We start from the raw sequence: 19319 nt of genomic DNA, 5'->3' as shown, positions 1-19319 counted from the left end.
AGTTATGAGTACTCTCTAAATTATTTCAATATTCAATGATTTTATTTACTTGAACTGAAATTTTTTTTAAACAGTACAGAATTTTGCTGGAAAGACCCTTTAGCGATGAGGCCCGCGAAAAACCACGTCATCAATCGTATGTAGTTCCGCCACTGCGTGAGTTGATGATTGCCAGCATTTTGGTCGATTCGATGGAAATTTCTGTTTCCTATGAGAAAATTGGAGGACTTAGCCATGTTATAGATGATATAAGATAGTATAGTTCCGCCACTGCGTGAATTGATGATTGCCAGCAACTTGGTCGATTCAATGGAAATTTCTGTTTCCTATGAGAAAATTGGAGGACTTAGCCATGTTATAGATTGTTGCGTGCCAGTATCAGATTTGAATCCAAATGGTTAATTTGAATGAAAGTTAAACTTAATAACGTAATATGTTTTTATTGCATATAAACAATATACATGTAACAAATAAATAAGTGGCTGAGTGACGTGAAAGTGCTCAGTTGTTGATAGCTTTGGTTTTTTTTGAGAAATGTGAGAATGTGCAATAACATCTCAAATGCATCATTAGTGCACTATAATTATTGGTGCGCTTACTATCCCGACACGTGTCATGGTCATAGTAGCATCCGCATTACCCTTGACACGAGGCATGGTCATACTAACTTAGCCTTGTAATCTCGTAGATATCTTATAGATATCTCGTAGCCCATAACAAGATGATATAAGAAAAAATTTGATAATTCCAGCACATGAAAAAACATAATAGCAAACTCGCCAAAAGGTATATTTTTGATTGAATATTTATTAGTTCAATTTTCAATTTTATTATACCTATGTTTATGAATATTGTTTCATGGACCTCATGGCTGTGGGAAGACCATGATTTCCGAAGCAATCGCCAAGGATGAAGGAATTTATTGTTTAAAACTGGATGCTCGTTTACCATTATTCTACAGAGAATGTGATAGTTATATGTCCTCAAAATGTATCAAATAGTTGGTTGACGCTTTATGATCTCTGGATCACATCCCATTTTAAAATAATTTATTAAGTATATTATACTATTACACCTATATATTTAAAAAAAATCTGTAGTTGACACCAAACTGACGTGTGTTCAGTTGTAAACTTTTCGTTTAAATAAACATATTTCTACGATTATATAAAATTTTCGTATTTTGCTCGGAGAAAAAATAGAACCAGACCTTCTAAAAATGAGATCTACAATAATTGTCGGTATGGTTAAAGGTTGTGTAGTAGCGAAAAGTAAAGCTCCACAACCCTCCAATCAACCCGATCGCTCCACGATTTCGTGACTGTAAGTATTTCATCTTTTTCATAAGGACTGAATAATTATATTTTATTTAGTTTTAATTTTGTTATTATGAAGTAAATAACTTTTATAAAAGTTAAAAACTTTAACTATATCTGTTCTTTGGAAAACAACAGTACGTTATTTGCACGTTATTGTATGACAATAAAATTTTATTTTAACAAAAGAAACTGTAGTGTTCACTTAACTCAAAGTAAACGTTAACGAGGACCAAATTAAAGAAATAAATACTTCAATTATACTTGTACGAGGTGTATAAATAACAGTTACACTGTAACACATACATTAATGTTTACGATGGTTTCCGTCAAATTACCCGGTACCTACCTATGGTAATAATAAATAATATTTTTATGTCATGACGCTCGTATATTTTAAAGTTGTACTGAGCGAAAAATACAGCTATTGCAGGTAGGTACCTAGTTGACAAGCATATTTAACATGACGTAACAAACTATTCACAATATCAATCGACAGTTGTGGACCGATAATGATTAATTGACATTTTTAAACGTCAGTGGCGTCCAAAAACAAAATAACACAGCATTAATGCATCGACCGTAATTTTTTTGTTTATCGTACATATATTCCAACAATAATAATTGGTCTATCAATCGTCTATCGTCGTGCACGACGGTCGTAAATTAGTACGCATTTTGCGACAATAGTCATTCTGGGTACCCAAAAAAAAATCGTCAGGTATACAGCAACGTCACAGAGAATGCTGTCGACAAATTTTAATGTTCATTTTACCACAAACGAATTTATTTCTAAAACACGTGAATAACGAAGATGGTCAACGAGTGCTCCGTAAAAATGCACGTTATTGCAGTAGCAGTATTGACTTAGCTCATCGACAGCGTCGGAAAAAGCACGTAATGAAACTAACCACTAATATCGGTCAATGATAAATGTAAAATAACCGCAGCCGACGATACATGGAGTGTGAAACTGTGAACGTTTCGACAGAATGCGCATCGACGACACTAGCGCTGCGGCCAATACGTGGATAAAAACCGATTTTGTTTTTTCGTATCAAATACGAAATCTTACTGTACATATTTTGCACGTCTCATATGTTTTTATTATAATTCTAGAAATTTCTCGATTTATGTAATCGTAATTATTGTAATTGTTGCAATAATTGTAATCGTTTGGTACGATTCTTTATTATTACTATGTTTCGGTGCTTATGTAACTAATAATTAAATAAGAAAACGATTATTCATAAATAAGGTCAAGATGTTTTGTTTTTTTTTTACTTTGGGTGTTTTAAATTAACTTTTATTTTTTAATTAAATTGTTTTTGTTGTTTTTAATGTGTAAGGATGTAGGAACAAAAATACAAAAGTACAAATTACTGTAGTTTTATGATTATAACTATTAGGTATATTTAAATAAACATACAAAATAAAAGGTAATAAAAATTATTTGAAATTATGTCATAGGTACAACAAAACAAAATTGGATAAAAAAATAAGTGTATTTAAAGCACCTAAATTAATATATATATATATATATATATATATATATATATAATAATATATATATATATCTTAACATTATGTATGAATATGATTATCTTTTGCTACCTATTTAATTATTTGTTACATATTTTGATATTTAGAATACAGAGCTTAGAGCTATACCTATAAAAGATAAAATGCTCACAGAAAGGTGTTATGTGTGAGAATTGAATTTTGAAGAGAATGATGTTCTACTTTTTGACGAGACTATCTTAAATGATAGATTAGTCAATAAAATTTAAAGCAGGAGCAGTTCCATCTATAATTCCGAACTTCCCACTTTATTTAAATAGGGAGAACGCATTTTCTTTATCAGAAAATATCATGAAACCATATACAACGGATTTAAGTAAAAAATCTCCTAAGAGAGTGTTTAACTATAGATTTTCTAGGGCACGGCGTATATAGAAAATGCTTTTGGCTTGCTTTCATCAGTTTTTAGAGTTTTCCGCAAGCCAATGGAGGTTAAAATTGAAGAAACTATTGTGAATATTGTATTAGCTTGCGTTTATTCACATAATTTTTTGAGGACACAGTCAGATTCGACAATATATAAGGAGTCCCAGATAGGCACTTTTCAGACGTGATTTACCAAAGGTAGAGCGAGCACCTTCACGTCACCCAGTCTTATATTTATGTCTCCTGGACTTATATATTTTTCACAGTTTAATTTAATTAATTATTTGAACTTAGAAATAATTTTGTAATAAAAACACTTAGAAAATATTTCATCAGCGTTTAAATTATTTCAAATATCTCTTCAACTACAACTCTGCAGTTGCTGGTACGTGGCACGCTACAATTGAAGCACTTAGTTGAACAAACCCAAGCCTTTAAAATGTTTTTGATTGCAACGAGGTACACAACACTTTCGGACCACAATTGTGGCAACAAAATAATACAATATATATAAAAAATGTAATGCATGTAAAAATTAATGTAATAGAAATAATATAATTTATGTAACAAATGTAATATAAAATATAAATAATGTACTTTATGTTACTGTACTATTTACCATAAGAAATTACAAGTGCAAAAAAAATATACAATTCAAATACTATAAAGTAGTAAGTACTATATTTTATCAAAATATGACAAAGTAGAATGGAGATTGAACAATGATACAAATACCAATAAAAGAGTTTAACTTTCAGGAACTTTATTTTTGTAAAAGAATAAGTCATTTCTACAAATTTATTATTATAGGTTATTTTAAAATTAAGCGGTAACATTATTGCAAAATATTTGCACTGATAATTAAGAAGATAAATTGTTTATTTCACAATAAGACTGCATATTATGACGGCCAACTATGGTGTTATGGTTTTTTTCTCAATGCACGTTCTATAGTATACAGTTCAGTGTAAAACTACCATAATAAATTTATTATAATCTAAAAACGATAAAAACTTCAACTGTGATTTTTTGTATTTCTGTGGGTATTTGTATACACATATTATTATGTTATTTTTGTTTATTTCTTATGTTTTTTATAATATTTTGAAACAATGTGACAAAATAGGTGGCAAGTTCGGCTTCGACGACATAAGTGTATATGGATGAGTATGGTGGTGACACTGTGCGTCTAGAGCAAGTTGTATTAATAAGGTGTCATCACTTGTTTGAAAACTTGATTGAAAATTTTACTACAGATAGTCATCACCACTGGGGGCGCTATATGTCCTATGAAGGCCGATAAATGAACGCTTATACGCCGAATTATGATTTAAGGCGCATTCACAGTTACGTCGTGTGTCGTGTCGTGCGATGTGAAGAAGTGGACATGGTAACTATGGTTACAAATGTTACAATGTTACCACCATATTACTTACCTTGGTATCTGGTTTCCCATAGAGCCCGTTCTTTTTAAAAAATAAATAAATAGACTGCGTACTAGTAAATAATATAATTCATGACTGTCATTATTACTGATTAAAATTGTAAGTGACGATGACTACTGTTTTAACCTGTGCTAATTAGTAAAATTTTCAATACGAAAGATCACGTAATTGTGTATAATATTATTTAGTTGTATTATATTATAAGACGGTCCTTTTCAGGACCATCATATATTAATTTATATTACAAAAATCATTTTCAAAACGTTTTTAAAATTACTTAAAAGTGATTAAAAATGAAACGTCAAAATGAAATATATAACCATGAAATGGCATTACATAGAAGAAAAGTTGTGTTGCTGTATGTGTGGCACAGATGCCAAATACAAAAAACGTAAGTTTAATGAGAGTGCATCTTTCAAGTTTTCAGCATCAATGAAATTTGACTTAAAAAAAAACGAAAAAATGCTCTAAAAATATAAAAAAGCGGGCAAGTGGGTACCGCTCTGCTGTACATTAGGTACCGTATGGATCATTATTATATATTATAGGAGTGTTTAATTTGAATCCAATGATAGTTATAATTGTATACGAAAAACGATTCTGAACGAAGATGATTTGTCAGCCTAGGATATAATTTCTAGTGGTTGGTGAAAAAGGTGGTTTATGTTTTAATGGCCTAAATACAACAACATTTAAGTTATTTTATAATAATTGTAAGCTAAACTTATGAAAAACCTTGTATTAAATTTTCAACTCTTAGCTACTTATACAAAAAATTTTATGAAATATACCTACAAAATAATTTGCAAGTATTCATAGTTTTGACGAATTTTTGTCAATATTTGAACTTCAAATGCTAATAAAAAAAATTTGTGCCTATGTATTCTTATAATTTTTTAATCACTATAAGAATAACTTATGAGGAACTTTGTATTAAATTTTCAAGTATTTTGATAGGGCCAAAAAAATTTTATCGACACATCAAAAATATTTTTTCAGAAAAATTGAAAATTTCAGTTGTCTATAAATAGCTCAAAAAAAGTCAAAATATTTTGAAATTTAAATCACGTAAAGAAAACGCGAATCTTAATAATTGGTAAAATTTTCAACTATCTACGACTTATACTTTTTGAATAATAACAAATATTTAAAATCGTTTGAGGATAAATCGTTATCGTTACGCAATTTCATAAAAATTTAAAATTCAAACACTCATAAAAATTTTTTGTCTGAATCCGGTAGAGTTTTTTTTACAGATATTTGAAGAAAAATGTATGGAGAACCTTGTACCAAATTTTCAAAACTTAGTTATAAAAGAAAAAAATTTTATGATTTTTCAACTTCAAAATTACTTGCAAATTTTCGCGTTTTCGACAGATTTTGTAAAAATTTGAACTATAAACGCTTATAAAAAAAAAATTGTGACTAACGATTTTTAATTTTTTTTAGCTACATTAAAAACAACTTATAAGGAACCTTGTATTAAATTTTCAAAACTTTTTGGTCATCCAAAAATTTTTTATCGACACTTTAAAAAAAATTTCTCAAAAAAATCGAAAATTTCAATGGTCTTTAAATAGCTCAAAAAAAGTCAAAATTTTTTGAAAATTTAACTATATACGGATACTACTGACATTAACATTTGGTGAAAATTTCAAGTATTTTCAGTGATTAGTTTGTGAATTACAACCATAAAAAAAATCGATTTGGTCGAAAACTGGTTTTATCGAAAATGGTTTGCATAAAAATTCCCGTTTTTCCGTCAATTTTTTTGGTTTTTCCCGGCGCTTTTGAAAACTATTGGAAATTTTTTACTTTTGACCCTCAAAGTACAAACTACATTCACTTTCCTATCCAAAACAGGGTCCACTTTTTAAAATCGGAGCACTTTTACTGCTCCAAAACGTGGTGACAGACACAAAAAAAAAAAATAATAAAAAAAAAAAAAAACACACATCATTGTAAAATCAATACATTCATCACTTCGTTCAGAATCTAAAAAAAATCATTGTAAAATCAATACATTCTTAACTCCGTTCAGAATCTAAAAAATATAGTCCAGGGACTAAAATATATCTGATTTCAGGGGACACATTACACACTTTATAATTGAACAGTTACTTTTGGCTTTGACGGTTTTTTATAGCAAAAATAAAACCTATTGGGGCCTTAACCGTAGTTAGGGGGGCAGCCTAGTAAAGTAAATGAATAAAAGTATTTGTATATTTTTTTTTGTGTTCGAATACTATTTTAAATACTTTTTTAAAAAATTATTCAAATACGTATTCTGAATACTTTTATTTGTATTTTTTATTTACACACTTTGGTATTCAGTGGACACAACACACTGAGTGTCCCTTGAGACACTGTATTTTAGCACCTGAATTATACTATGACCTAAATAAATCTTAAAAGAACTATTAAATTTGATTTTCAGAACGATTTTTAATCTAGCTAACAGTTAAAAATGTTGTTTTAAGTATTTTTTGTAACAAGAAGGTAAAATTAAATTCTTCGATTGTCAGAAAATATAATAATGACAACTAGTTAGGTATCTTTATTTTTTCTATCAGTTGTTAAAAAATCAATTTAAAGAAAAATCCTTAATATCTAAAATCAAAATTAATAATTGGTTATATAGGTTCATATGTTATTAAAGCAAATCTTAGGATGGAAAAGCATTCTTTATGATGTTCTATATAAAGATGCAAGTCATAAACATCCAGCCTCCAGGCCTTACTTATAATTGATCCAGGAGGTAGACGACTTGAAGTTGCTCATTATTTTAAATATTGGCTTAAGGAAAGAAAATTAATTTTGCATAAAATGATAGTTTTTACCTCTAAATGTATTGTCTTTGATACATTTTAAATTGATTTAATATAAATATGTTATCTAGTGTTCAAAGAAGATGGCATGTGCGACCGATACTGCAAGATCGTCCTTTTTATGGCGACTACAGCAATTTAGTGTCTGAGCAACAACTCAGCAACTCAGCACTATACCACAATTTTATCCGCATGAGCTCAACAACATTTGAAGAGCTAGTTTGTTTAGTTGGTCCTCATGTAACAAGATTTCCAAATTTTAGAAAGGATACTTTAGTTGTTGGTGAAATATTATCATGTACATTGAGGTATGTATGAATTGCATAATACTTTTATTTTTATTTATTTATTATATTTATCTCTTCCGTATAAATAAAACTTATTTATTTATAAATAATATGCCCATTTAGATACTTGGCTTCAGGAGATAGTATGATGTCTTTAGTGTACTCTTTCCGTATGGGTCATTCAACAATATCAAAGTTGATTTGTGAATGCTGTTCAGTCATTTGGCAGGTTCTTGAGAAAAATGTAGGAATTTATAGTATTTACAAATCTACAGGCAATTATACCTGTATTTATGTAAACTGTACTTAACATACATGATTCATGAGTCATGATCAAAAGAAATATAGCTAAGCAACATACTAAATAGCATTAAATATTTAAAGGTTTTGTTTACTCCATCTGTCTTAAATTGGAAAAAAACGCTAGAGAATTTGAAGACAAGTGGAATTTACCACATTGTGTTGCAGCAATTGATGGAAAACATATTGTTCATCAAGTGAATTATTTTTCTTTTAATTTTGTTTCTTATCCTACCTAAATATACTTACCAAATACTTACCATATTCAGGCTTTTTCAAATGATGGTTCTTACCATTTCAATTATAAGGTTACGCATAGTACAGTTTTGTTGGCTAGGTGTGACACCAATTATAATTTTTTGCTGGTCGATATTGGGGCTCCGGGAAGATGCAGCGATGGAGGGGTTTTCAGGAGTAGTAATATGGGCAAAGCTTTTGCCAATAAAACAATTAACTTACCTGAACCCATAGATATTGATGGTGTGAATGGACCAATACCATACTTTATAGTAGGAGATGAGGCATTTCCACTTACCGAATACTTGATGAGGCCATATCCTGGTCGTAGAAGATCTACTATGCCAAAAGATGAAGAAATTTTCAACTATAGGTAAATTTACTATAAGAATACACCACACCCACTTATTAATAATGTACAACATACCAAATTTGCTTTTAACAGAACCAGTTTTGTGTTTTTTTTTTTTTAGCTTCAATTGAATAGTATTTTAGAGAAATGTTAAAGATTTTATGTTAGTAGATATTATCAACAAATTTGATGCAAATTTGAATGTAAATTTTCTATGTAATATGTTTTTTGAGGCACTTAATATAGATGTGGTGGTATATTCTTAATAAAAATTATTACTTATCAAATATTAAAATTATACCAGTAAAATATTCCAAAAAAAACTATTAAGGTTAAGCAGAGCACAACGAACGATTGAAAATGCTTTTGGCATACTAGCATCACGATTTATGATTTTCAGAAAGCCAATAATAGCTTCTGAAAAAACAATAATAAATATAACGAAAGCAACAATTGTTTTACACAACTTTATAAAAAAGTTAGAAACAGACGCAGGTAAATATTATGGAATAATATTATAATAATAATAATAATTTAATAATATTATCTTAACAGGTATAAGCATGTACAACCAAGCCATATCATGCAGTGCAAGCAACATTCAAACAGATGAACTACAAGGGTTAGTCCCATTAAACCGTGCAGGTTCAAATCATTATAGTTCAAATGCTAAAGAAATAAGGGACAAATTAAAAATGTATGTTAATCGTGCAGAAGCTTTAGAGTACCAACAGAGGCAGTTATAAAAGAAAATTAATAGACATCTATAATAAAAATAAAATTTGTACTAATCTTTTGAACAGTGCTTTTTTTTGCAGCAAACACCAATGCTAATATGTCCTCTTCCAATTGAATTTTTATATTATTAGGTAAATCTTTCATTGTTTCCATCAAATAGGTGCAAAATGGGTCAGTCACTGAGGGTGTTGTAGGTGGTGGTGGTGGTATTTTGGACCTAGACGATATTAATTCGTTTAAAATAGCTTCACCAATAACATCATGCGTTTTTCCTGAAATTTATACATTTATATTAAAATCACACAATATGTAGAATTTTTTAATAGTTTAATAATTAATGGTAAAATAGTATTAATTAATGTTGATCATTACGATTTTTGGTTTTTTGGTTTCTATTCAAACTAAAGTATTCTTATATCTCATTGTAATTGTTCATCCTCATTATTGTGATTACTAATAAATTATTAATAGCATTATATGGACCATATTATTTTTTCATTTTAATATACAACAATTAGTATTGATTTATAAAGATATTCAAATAATAATATAATGATCAATAAATTAAAATAAGATAGATAATATGTCATAATTATGGGTATTTATGGCAATTGTAATTATAATAACTACATAATTCATCTATCTATAAATAACATAGACATTTTACTTTTTCTTGATGACGAAGCATTTGAAATGGTTGGACTATTTTTGTCAATTTCAAGTGTCAAGTTTGAAGGAGTACTAAAAAAAAATATGTATCATGAAAAACAAAAAAAAAACTTCATATTTTTAGAATTGGTATTTCATTGGTCACATATTAATATGTAGTATTGACTGTTTGCTTTAATTTACATTTAATATAATTTACCTATGAAAAAATAAACAAGGTAATTTACTTGCGTTGGTTCAATAGCTACAATGTCCTCAAGAAACTTGAGTTCCTCAAAATGCTCCCATACTTTTAATGGTGTACTGCCACTACCAGATGGACGTTTGTAACTTTTTTTTTCTCTTGCATACTTATCCCTCAAATATTTCCATTTATTCATAATAGACATTACATCATAATTACCTAAGAAAAAAAAACCCCAACAAACACGCAAAAGAACACACAAATACAAACCATTATTCAATAATAATACAAAATAGCTTGATAATAGATTGGACCAAACCTCTACACTCCAAATGGACCAATTCCCATAATTTTCTTTTTTTAATTTCAGTCCGGTCCTTTAGAGGTAGACGATGGTCCCACAAAGCAGGATGTTTAAGCACTGCCCCAATAATATTAGAATATAAGGTTTCATTACTAACTGTATCATCTACTATTTCGGTAGTCTTTGGCCTAATATTTTGTGGCTTAATTGCTGTCCTCGCTTGATTCAGCGATTGTGATGTGCTAGGTATCAATGAAGTATCTATAAATATTAAAAAATGTAATTGAATAATGCAAATATTGAATTACAATTATAAACAGTGTAATAATAATGCCAATGGTATTATGATTTAAAGTAGGTCTGTTAACTGAATTGTTACCTACATACCAAGGCTATATAAAAACATATTATTTAAATTTAACTTCAATATTTAATTTGAAAATGTAATAATTATACTTTACTCTTAACATGGTATGTACCTAGTACATTACAATCGTGGATGAAATGAGGCAAATACAACCTTTGGCATTTTGAACAAGTTTTAACCACAACAGACATGGCAAAATGGTACCTATACAATAGTCAATATTCAATATTGCAATACCTATAGCAAACACGTATGACTGACGAGTGACGACTGTCGGACTGTATGAGCTACGACTGATACGAGCAACGAGCGTAGTTCAGTACTTCGTAGTTTTCGGCTTCGGCATGTCGCAGTTACAAGATTCTTTAGATATGCAAATCGCTAATTTAAAATTACTAATTTGTTATCAGTAATTATAATCATGTCATTTTAGTCAATATTCAATAATAATAGTGATAGTAATTAATAATCTATAACCACTCTTTAACCGTTTATACCAGAAACGACAAAAGTTGAGATGTATTCAAGCAACGACGAATGAGCAGGTGCGTTATCGTGGTGCAAAAGCCATGAATTGTTTTTCCATAAATCGGGGCGTTTTTTTCGGATTGCTTCACGCAAACGTCGCATAACTTCAAGGTAATACTCCTTATTAACCGTACGACCTTGTGGTAAGAACTCTTGATGTACTATGCCATTAAAATCGAAGAAAACAGTAAGCAAAACCTTGACATTTGATCGAACTTGACGTGCTTTTTTCGCTCTTGGTGACGTTGAATGCTTCCAGGTGGACGATTGTGCTTTAGTTTCGACATCATACCGTACACCCATGTTTCATCACCAGTTATGACCCTTTCAAGTAAACTTGGATCGTTGTTGACGTCATTTAGCAGCTCCTGAGCGATGTTCATGCGATTGTTTTTTTGGTCAAAATTCAGCAGTTTTGGAATGAATTTTGCTGCCACTCGTTTCATGCCAAAACATTTGAAAAAATGTTATGAAATGAACCAATCGATATGCCAACTTCATCAGCAACTTCTCTAATTGTGATTCGGCGATCATCATAACCATTTTTTCCACTTTTTTCACATTTTCATCGATTTTGACGTGCTAGGTCGACCGGAGCGTTCGTCATCTTCAACGTCTTCGCGGCCATCTTGGAAACGCTTATACCACTAGTAAACACTTGTTTTTTTCATAACAGACTGACCATAGCTTTTTGTAACATTTCACACACTTTGTTACACTTTATCATTTTTTACGCAAAATTTAATACAAATCCTTTGACTCTTCAATTCTTCCATTGTTTAAACGAGCAAAAATCGCCGAGCACATAAAAACACGTCGTACCTTAGCGACTACCACAGACAAAGTAAACAGTGATTATAGCTGAAAACGTTATCATACTTTAGGGGCATGTATACCAACACAATAAAAAAAAAATTTTGACAATCGGACTCTCCCAGAACCATTAAAATAAAAATTCCGGGTACTTTTTGAACACACCTCGTAAATACAATCTGTATACTACTTCCACATTAGGAAAAACTGAATTAAGTTTATTATTATGTATAATATGAAGACATTTTAGTGCTGATGGCATTTTATATTTTCCTTCTTCGTCCTGTTCATCTACCAATTAAGAAAAATGTATCATTTCTTCAGGAAAAATTTCACAATCAAGGTCGTCCGGATATATTTTACCGAGATTTTTTGGCATGTCCGTGATTTCCTTCTCAGTCATTGATTTAAAATAAGTAAGAAAGCCAAACTTTTTATCTAAATCAGTATATTGTTCAATTCTTTTTACCAGGCATATATCTAATTTATCCATTATAATTATAAATGTTTCTACTCTAAACTTATCCTGCCCAGATAAATTTGTCTCTTCTTCAATTCGAATCATTTCATTTGGAGTTAACTTACAAATAACTTTTCTTTTTTTTTCATAATTATACTGTTTAGAAACGAATTTAGAAAGAGATAATGCCATTTTTTCTATATCATCAAAATTGTTTCTTATTGAACCAATATACTCCCGTAAAGATTATATAATAAAGATATGTGTGTGTGTGTGTGTGTGTGTGTGTGTGTGTGTGTCAGAGAGAAGACCGGTCTCGCGTAGTCGCGTTATCCGCGGTCGCGTGATGGTTCTATATTTCATTGCGACGTCAACAAATAACAATTATTATCAATATTATAATATTTCCATTTTCGATCGTAAATATTTGGCGTAGGTACCTACATAGAGACTGTTTTGGGAAGGGCTAATAGCCCGGATTTATAAGCATTAAAAAGTATAAAAAAATATGCCATATAATGTGCAGTAAAAATCATTAATATATGCAACAAATATGCATTTACAAAATTTATATTTAAAAATTTTAAGTTATATTAAGTATGAAAAAAATATAAGATAATAAAATATAAATGTATAAATAAGAACACGTATAAATAAAATGTATAAATAAGAACACGTATAAATAAATGTATAATTAATATTACTATTTAAAAATAAAATAAAATATACAACTCAAAATGTGCTTTTATTCTTGATTGTTAAAATTAATTATTGAATAATATTCAAGTTTTTCTTTAGTAAAACTATGCAGACTATCTGTAAATAAATGCTTGCATATCGAAAATGATCGTTCACAATCAACTGAAGTTATTGGGATGAATGTGAATTTAAAAAAGCTTAAAATCATTAGATCTTGATATTAGTTCTGATTAAATTTTATAATATTTCTTACATATAGGATACATGGGATAATAATAATTTTTTAAATAGCCAATAGCCTTACCTTATTTAGCAATATTTTCATACTTTCTTCTTTCTCTTTTTTAAGCTTTCGCTTAGCGGCTCCACTAGCACATTTTTGAGACATTTTAAGTAATATTATATTGTAATCAGTAATCACTAAATAAGTCAACTGTTAGGATTAAATCGTGAAGACCAAATGACGGTCGACAACAGACGCTCGTATGTTTCTAGCAAAAACAATTTATTTTAACTATAAATAAATCAAAACTAAATCTACTAATAACAAAATATTATCGGAAATAAGATAAGTAACGTAATGTTGTTCTAGTTGATGCACCGATTGCAAACAATTATTTCAATCCGATATTATCGCACCATCCGTAGGCGGATGGCATAGTAGGTATATTCAAAAAGTAACCAATAAGAATTCATTTTAAATGATTTTATAAATTTTTGAAAAAAATATGTATTATTTATTAAAATTGATATGGCTCTTATTCAGTCAATTTTGAATTTAGAACATAATTATGCGATTATTATTATTATCAATAATTTCAATTGTAATTTTGATATTATTTTATATGCTACGTGCTTTAGTAATTGAGTGGTGCACAACTCCAAGCATGGTAAAGAGACCGTCTTCATTGGAGCTACCTTGGATTTCGCGCATATCAGATTCGAATAATGATTTCAGGCCTTTTCAAAGCATTTTAAATATAGACAACAACCATATGCCTTTTTACTAGCATCTGTGAAGCCATAAATTTGCATAACGTATATTTCATTCTTCTTCATAATTTGACGAAGTATACTTAAATTGTTTAATTTTAACAACTTTGTTTTATACACGTTCTATTCGAATTGTACATCTCTGGAAACAGATTCATACAATTTTACTCGGGCCAAACACAGAATTTGATTTTTAATTTTACTAGAATTAGGTAGGTATGATATGGCCTATTAGACCAAGTGGATCAAAAATTCGCGCGATATACGACAATAAATCGCATTTAGTTACAGGTCCATATCGCTTTTCTTTTAAGCTAATTTTAAAATAAAAACTTAGTTAAAGACTCGTTTATTTAATATACATTTTTTTGTTCCTTTTCAGTGTGGATAATAATATTGAGAACACTTGAGTCGTTCAAAGACCATCTTCGCAGTAGTCATTACTTCTAATAGACGGTCGCGCAACTTGATTGCTTCTGCTTTGGTAGCCTCACCGCTAAGAAAATCATCCATGTGGATCTATGTGGACTAATCTTGTTTTGTGCGATCTGCCATATCATATTATCTTGATAAACGGTATATAATATAGAAACATACCTACGTATTACTTACATATTGGAAGAATATGTAAGATAGACTTTATTGTTTTTGATTTAAAAGTAAATACATATAGTTTTTTTTAATCCTTTAGGTAAATAATATATTATATTAAACTTTAACAATGAACACATTTAACTAACTGATAAAACGTTAGTAATTTAATTTACTGAAATATACATTTTTTTAAATTTATTACGATTGTTAATTATTAATTTGTATGTTACAAAGTACAAAAAATATTTTATGCAGTTAAAGTAGCCATTCGTCTAAGAGTGAAATTTGTGACGATCCATTCTGGTTTTTCAAATTCACTGTATAGTCTTTCAAATCTATAACATTAAAATGATCTAGTATTTTATTCGAAAAAACACTAACGACCGAAAAAGCATATAATAATGTATATAATTTATGTAACACTTGTTTTTATAAATTCTAATTTGCTATTTTTGTAATTGAAAAATAAATAAATAGGTTATTGAATTTTTCACTTAAAATTTAAAGCAGTTTTAGAGACATGATTTGACATTATAAACGTTTTGCAAAAATGTGCTCCTTATTTTTTCGAAAAATGTACAGATAATTCATCTGATAACTGCAAATCCTATAGAAATGACGGTGCAATGATAGAAATTAATTCTATTATTTTTTTGTTTGATTAATAATTTAATAATTATCAATAAATTACTTAGTGGCCAAACAACAAATTATACTCAAACGAGTTCTTACAATACAAGAATATTAGCAGCCATGATTAGTTTTAATTCTAGCGAGTATTTAATAGCTGCAAAAAACATATCAATCAAACAAGTCTAAGTGGGTTAATTTTTAATTTTTTGTAATTATTATTATACTTTTTATTGTTGTATGGATACAAATTTAAAACTACCTATTAATTAATCAAGGAAATTTCGGACATCAATGTCTACTATACGCCTTCATAATTCAGCGTTAATTCCAATTGAGAGGGAGTTCAGTTTTGAGTTGATTCAGTAACTTACAATGATTTTTGACGAGTAAATTGAAGAGTTTAATTGACTAAATATTTATATTTTATAAATAACGAAGCAATATCCTCACCCCTACTAACAATTATAAACACCCTTACCTACCAAGATATATTAAAAATATAAATACTCTTAAAACCAAAACATGGCAGTCTTCTGAAGCCTATACATCTATTACAAACAAATTAAATAGGTACATAATGTTAAATAAATTTTAAATTACCTTGCTTGAATAAGAATTTCTAGTGAATAGTCACTAAACTGTTTATACCCCGCAACAAATGTAAGTATTTGATATACAATACCATCTAAAAAATTATTAATTTTACTTTTGAATTATACTTTGATAGTTAATCTTACAAACCAGTTTTTTCAATATGAGTGACTTTTAAAATAATTAATTGATTTATTTGAGAAGGTTCTAAGGCAATATTTGCTCTTACTGATTCACTCCACGTATGCGAAATTCTTTCAAGCTCTTTACTTGCATCCCAACTTAGATAAGAATCTGTACTTTTATTTTCACTTAAGCTTTTTGTAATGACAGATATCGCCTGTATATACAGTTAAGATAGTATCAGTGTTATAAAGTGTCATGTGCAAAATATTTAAATATTGTTTTAAAACTATTCAACAACAAAATTATATTTTTATATAATATGTACTTTATAGATGCTACCTACGGTTTTAGAATTTGTGTTGATCAAATACGTTTTTGAGCGATCATGCATAATACATTGTTTTTTTTTTTTGTAATAAGAAAGTTAAGGCTAGGCATGCCCTATATAAACTTTCTAATTTAAATACAACTTTTATCGTACAAAGAAAAAAAATGTTTAAGCTTAATTTAATTTTAGTGCTGCCTAATTATAATTTTATTGATAATAATAAGCCTATTTAATTCAATTTGTTTATATTTGCCTAAATAAATCTAAATAGGTACCTTAAAACCTGTTTTAACAATCGGAGTCAATCTCTATTGCATTCTTACTTGTTTAGCACCTTTCTTGAACGATTCGACGTTAAATTCGGGGTCGTGTTCCCTCTGTAACATGGTCATCTTGTATTGGGCTTTTAAAAATGCTATTTTACCCAGTTTATAACGTTGTATGATACCCCCACTGCTATTGTTTACCGAACTAGGATAAAAATTTTCAGATGTACACATTTGAGATACTTTGTGTGGATAAAATCTACCCGTAAGATTAATTAAAGGTAATTTGTAATCAGTATACCATTTCCATGTATTGCATGCTTTTCTCCCGTGACTTGGTAACGATTTAAAGAGATGAGTTAAAATAGGTTTTATGATCATCATTATGTAAAATGTTCATCAAACTGTTAAATTAATTACTTAATAATATTTATCTAAGATTTTTTGTTATATTTTCATATTTTTATTTAAATCAATATAATAAATTGTAGCCAATTAATAGAAAAAATGATTTCGTAGTTTATGGTAACATTAACAAGTGTGACAAAAAGATAACCTAATTTAGATAGTTCAGGGCCGTCGAATAATACGACTATGGAAATGACCACATAATCAAACGATTGGAAATTCTCAAAGGTAATTGCTGTACTTAATAAATATAAATTAAATTATGCGGAATAAAAACATGTAAACTATTTTTAAGATCATTTACACCAAACAACTCAAAATTATTGGTGAAAATGTCAAACTACAATAACAAATTGAAAGTTAATATAGAGCATTTTTGTTTTTTGTTCGTCTTACCATATGGTGACTTTTGAGGTTTTTCAAAAAAAAACTACATTTAACCAAGGTAAAACTTAACCAATTTATCGCTGGAAAAATACTTTCAGCAAAAAAAAAAAAAAAAGATGTAGCTTAACTTATAGAAGATATAGTGTCCACATACGACGAACGTAATCTCGATGAATACTTAATTGGAATTGCTCATAATTTAAAACTACAACATTAAAATGTTTTATGTAAATTTTTATATTATAGATTAATATTTAAAAATTATATTTTTTAAATTAATTATCTTATATTTTATATATATAATATTTACGTGATCTATAGATTAATATTTTAATATATATTTTAAATTCATTATATTATACTTACATAATTTATATATTAACATGTCGTTCAGGGAAAGGTATCGGACGAGGAAATGTCATACGGGGAAGTGGTTACAGCTAGAGAAATTTCTGACGGGGAAATGACCCGATAACATTAATATATTTCTAGTCTCCACATTATTATTATTATTATTTTTTTTTAAGTTGTTTCTAAAATGCCATTTTGTGAATTTATTAATTGTTTGAGTGGTATTAAGAAAAACAAAGCCTTGAAACAACTTACACTACATATATTCCCAAAAGATGAACAATACAGGCCTTTTTGGAAGCTTCAAGCTCAGTCAGGATTTAACCCTAAATTAATAATTTTTGATTCGAGTATCAATTTGTTTGATTGTAGGAATTATTTATTTTATATTGAAATCACGTTCCTATCATTTGTAATTTAAATTATACCTGAAGTTTGCTCACATAGCTTTGCATTTGATCATTACGATTAATTCAAAGGGAGTACGGAGGAATGCTCGTAATTTAAAGACAGATCCAATTCCACTGAAATAAAAATTATAATAAAAAATAAACTATGAAAATACAGATCTTTTAACCATTGAAGTATTAAATTTATTTTTATTAATTAGTTCTTATGGTTTAGTTTATTATAACATGTCTATGAGAAGGACTTTCGCACAAAATGGATCTCCAATAAAAATAATTGATGCTGGAGTTTTTTCTCTGTGTGCATAATATATACAATTTTAATATCAACTTAACTTTTAGTTTCTTACCAAACTTCTTTGATGCATATTGATTTCATTATATATTTATTTTCAGGAAAATTTTACCTAGTTTTGATGTGGTAGAGTCATAACCGTTTTTTTGTCAACATCATTGACCGAAGGGAGACTACCCGGCCACTATCACTTATTTAATAAAATACAATATTAACTTGGACTGCAATGGACAGTTCCCCGTTTGCACGCCCTTCACTTATTCGTTACACCAATTTATGGGACTCTATCCCTACAACTTTGACCTTCGGTTTACATCAAAGTTTAATTATATTAATTTGTGTTTAATCTACTTTAGATGATTGTTGCCCTCTGTAATTTGCGCTCCTTTTCCTCGAATTACATCAAAATCTTCTCCACCAGGTTCGTGATCTTTGTCCAATTACACTCGTATGCAAGAATTATCCT

The 19319-nt window shown here is 28.9% G+C and overlaps 2 protein-coding genes across 6 annotated transcripts; both read right to left on the bottom strand.

The window, feature by feature from the left end:
• Positions 1-8881: 8881 nt before the first annotated feature.
• LOC126552880 (uncharacterized) lies at positions 8882-11940 on the bottom strand. Its single transcript, XM_050207978.1, has 5 exons — positions 11087-11940; positions 10623-10868; positions 10351-10522; positions 10118-10191; positions 8882-9722 (listed from the first exon to the last, which is right to left on the bottom strand). Exons 1-5 carry the CDS (start codon positions 11163-11165, stop codon positions 9466-9468), a joined length of 828 nt encoding a protein of 275 aa, XP_050063935.1. The 5' UTR covers positions 11166-11940; the 3' UTR covers positions 8882-9465.
• A 2292-nt stretch (positions 11941-14232) lies between these two features.
• On the bottom strand, positions 14233-17464 carry LOC114120622 (uncharacterized). 5 transcript variants are annotated; one of them, XR_007605758.1, is made up of 5 exons: positions 17063-17464; positions 16436-16625; positions 16295-16379; positions 14830-15032; positions 14233-14609 (listed from the first exon to the last, which is right to left on the bottom strand). XR_007605758.1 is itself a non-coding variant. In XM_050206217.1 (5 exons), exons 1-5 carry the CDS (start codon positions 17387-17389, stop codon positions 15309-15311), a joined length of 594 nt encoding a protein of 197 aa, XP_050062174.1. In that variant the 5' UTR covers positions 17390-17464; the 3' UTR covers positions 15222-15308. The 5 variants fall into 5 exon arrangements, 4 of the variants coding, with proteins under 4 accessions (XP_050062174.1, XP_050062177.1, XP_027838389.2 ...); XM_050206217.1 differs by lacking the exons at positions 14233-14609; positions 14830-15032 and adding an exon at positions 15222-15396 and having other exon boundaries at positions 17063-17210; positions 17307-17464; XM_050206220.1 differs by lacking the exons at positions 14233-14609; positions 14830-15032 and adding an exon at positions 15222-15396 and having other exon boundaries at positions 17063-17210; positions 17269-17404.
• Between the last annotated feature and the right edge of the window lie 1855 nt (positions 17465-19319).

The sequence above is a fragment of the Aphis gossypii genome, chromosome X (assembly GCF_020184175.1).
Source record: "Aphis gossypii isolate Hap1 chromosome X, ASM2018417v2, whole genome shotgun sequence".
NCBI lineage: Eukaryota > Metazoa > Arthropoda > Insecta > Hemiptera > Aphididae > Aphis > Aphis gossypii.
The sequence above is the reverse complement of the archived record's forward strand: the minus strand, read 5'-3'. Positions and strand labels throughout refer to the sequence as shown.

Excerpts from the sequence above, each read along its gene's own strand:
- LOC126552880 (XM_050207978.1), bottom strand. The coding sequence starts at position 11,165 with ATGTCTGTTGTGGTTAAAACTTGTTCAAAATGCCAAAGGTTGTATTTG. Across the intron at positions 10,523-10,622 it reads GGTCCATTTGGAGTGTAGAG|GTAATTATGATGTAATGTCT; the intron begins GTTTGGTCCAAT and ends TTTTTTTCTTAG. Across the intron at positions 9,723-10,117 it reads TGCTTCGTCATCAAGAAAAA|GAAAAACGCATGATGTTATT; the intron begins GTAAAATGTCTA and ends TATAAATTTCAG.
- LOC114120622 (XM_027982588.2), bottom strand. The coding sequence starts at position 17,389 with ATGATGATCATAAAACCTATTTTAACTCATCTCTTTAAATCGTTACCA. Across the intron at positions 16,380-16,435 it reads CACTCATATTGAAAAAACTG|ATGGTATTGTATATCAAATA; the intron begins GTTTGTAAGATT and ends ATAATTTTTTAG. Across the intron at positions 15,397-16,294 it reads GAAATTCTTATTCAAGCAAG|ATTTGAAAGACTATACAGTG; the intron begins GTAATTTAAAAT and ends TTAATGTTATAG.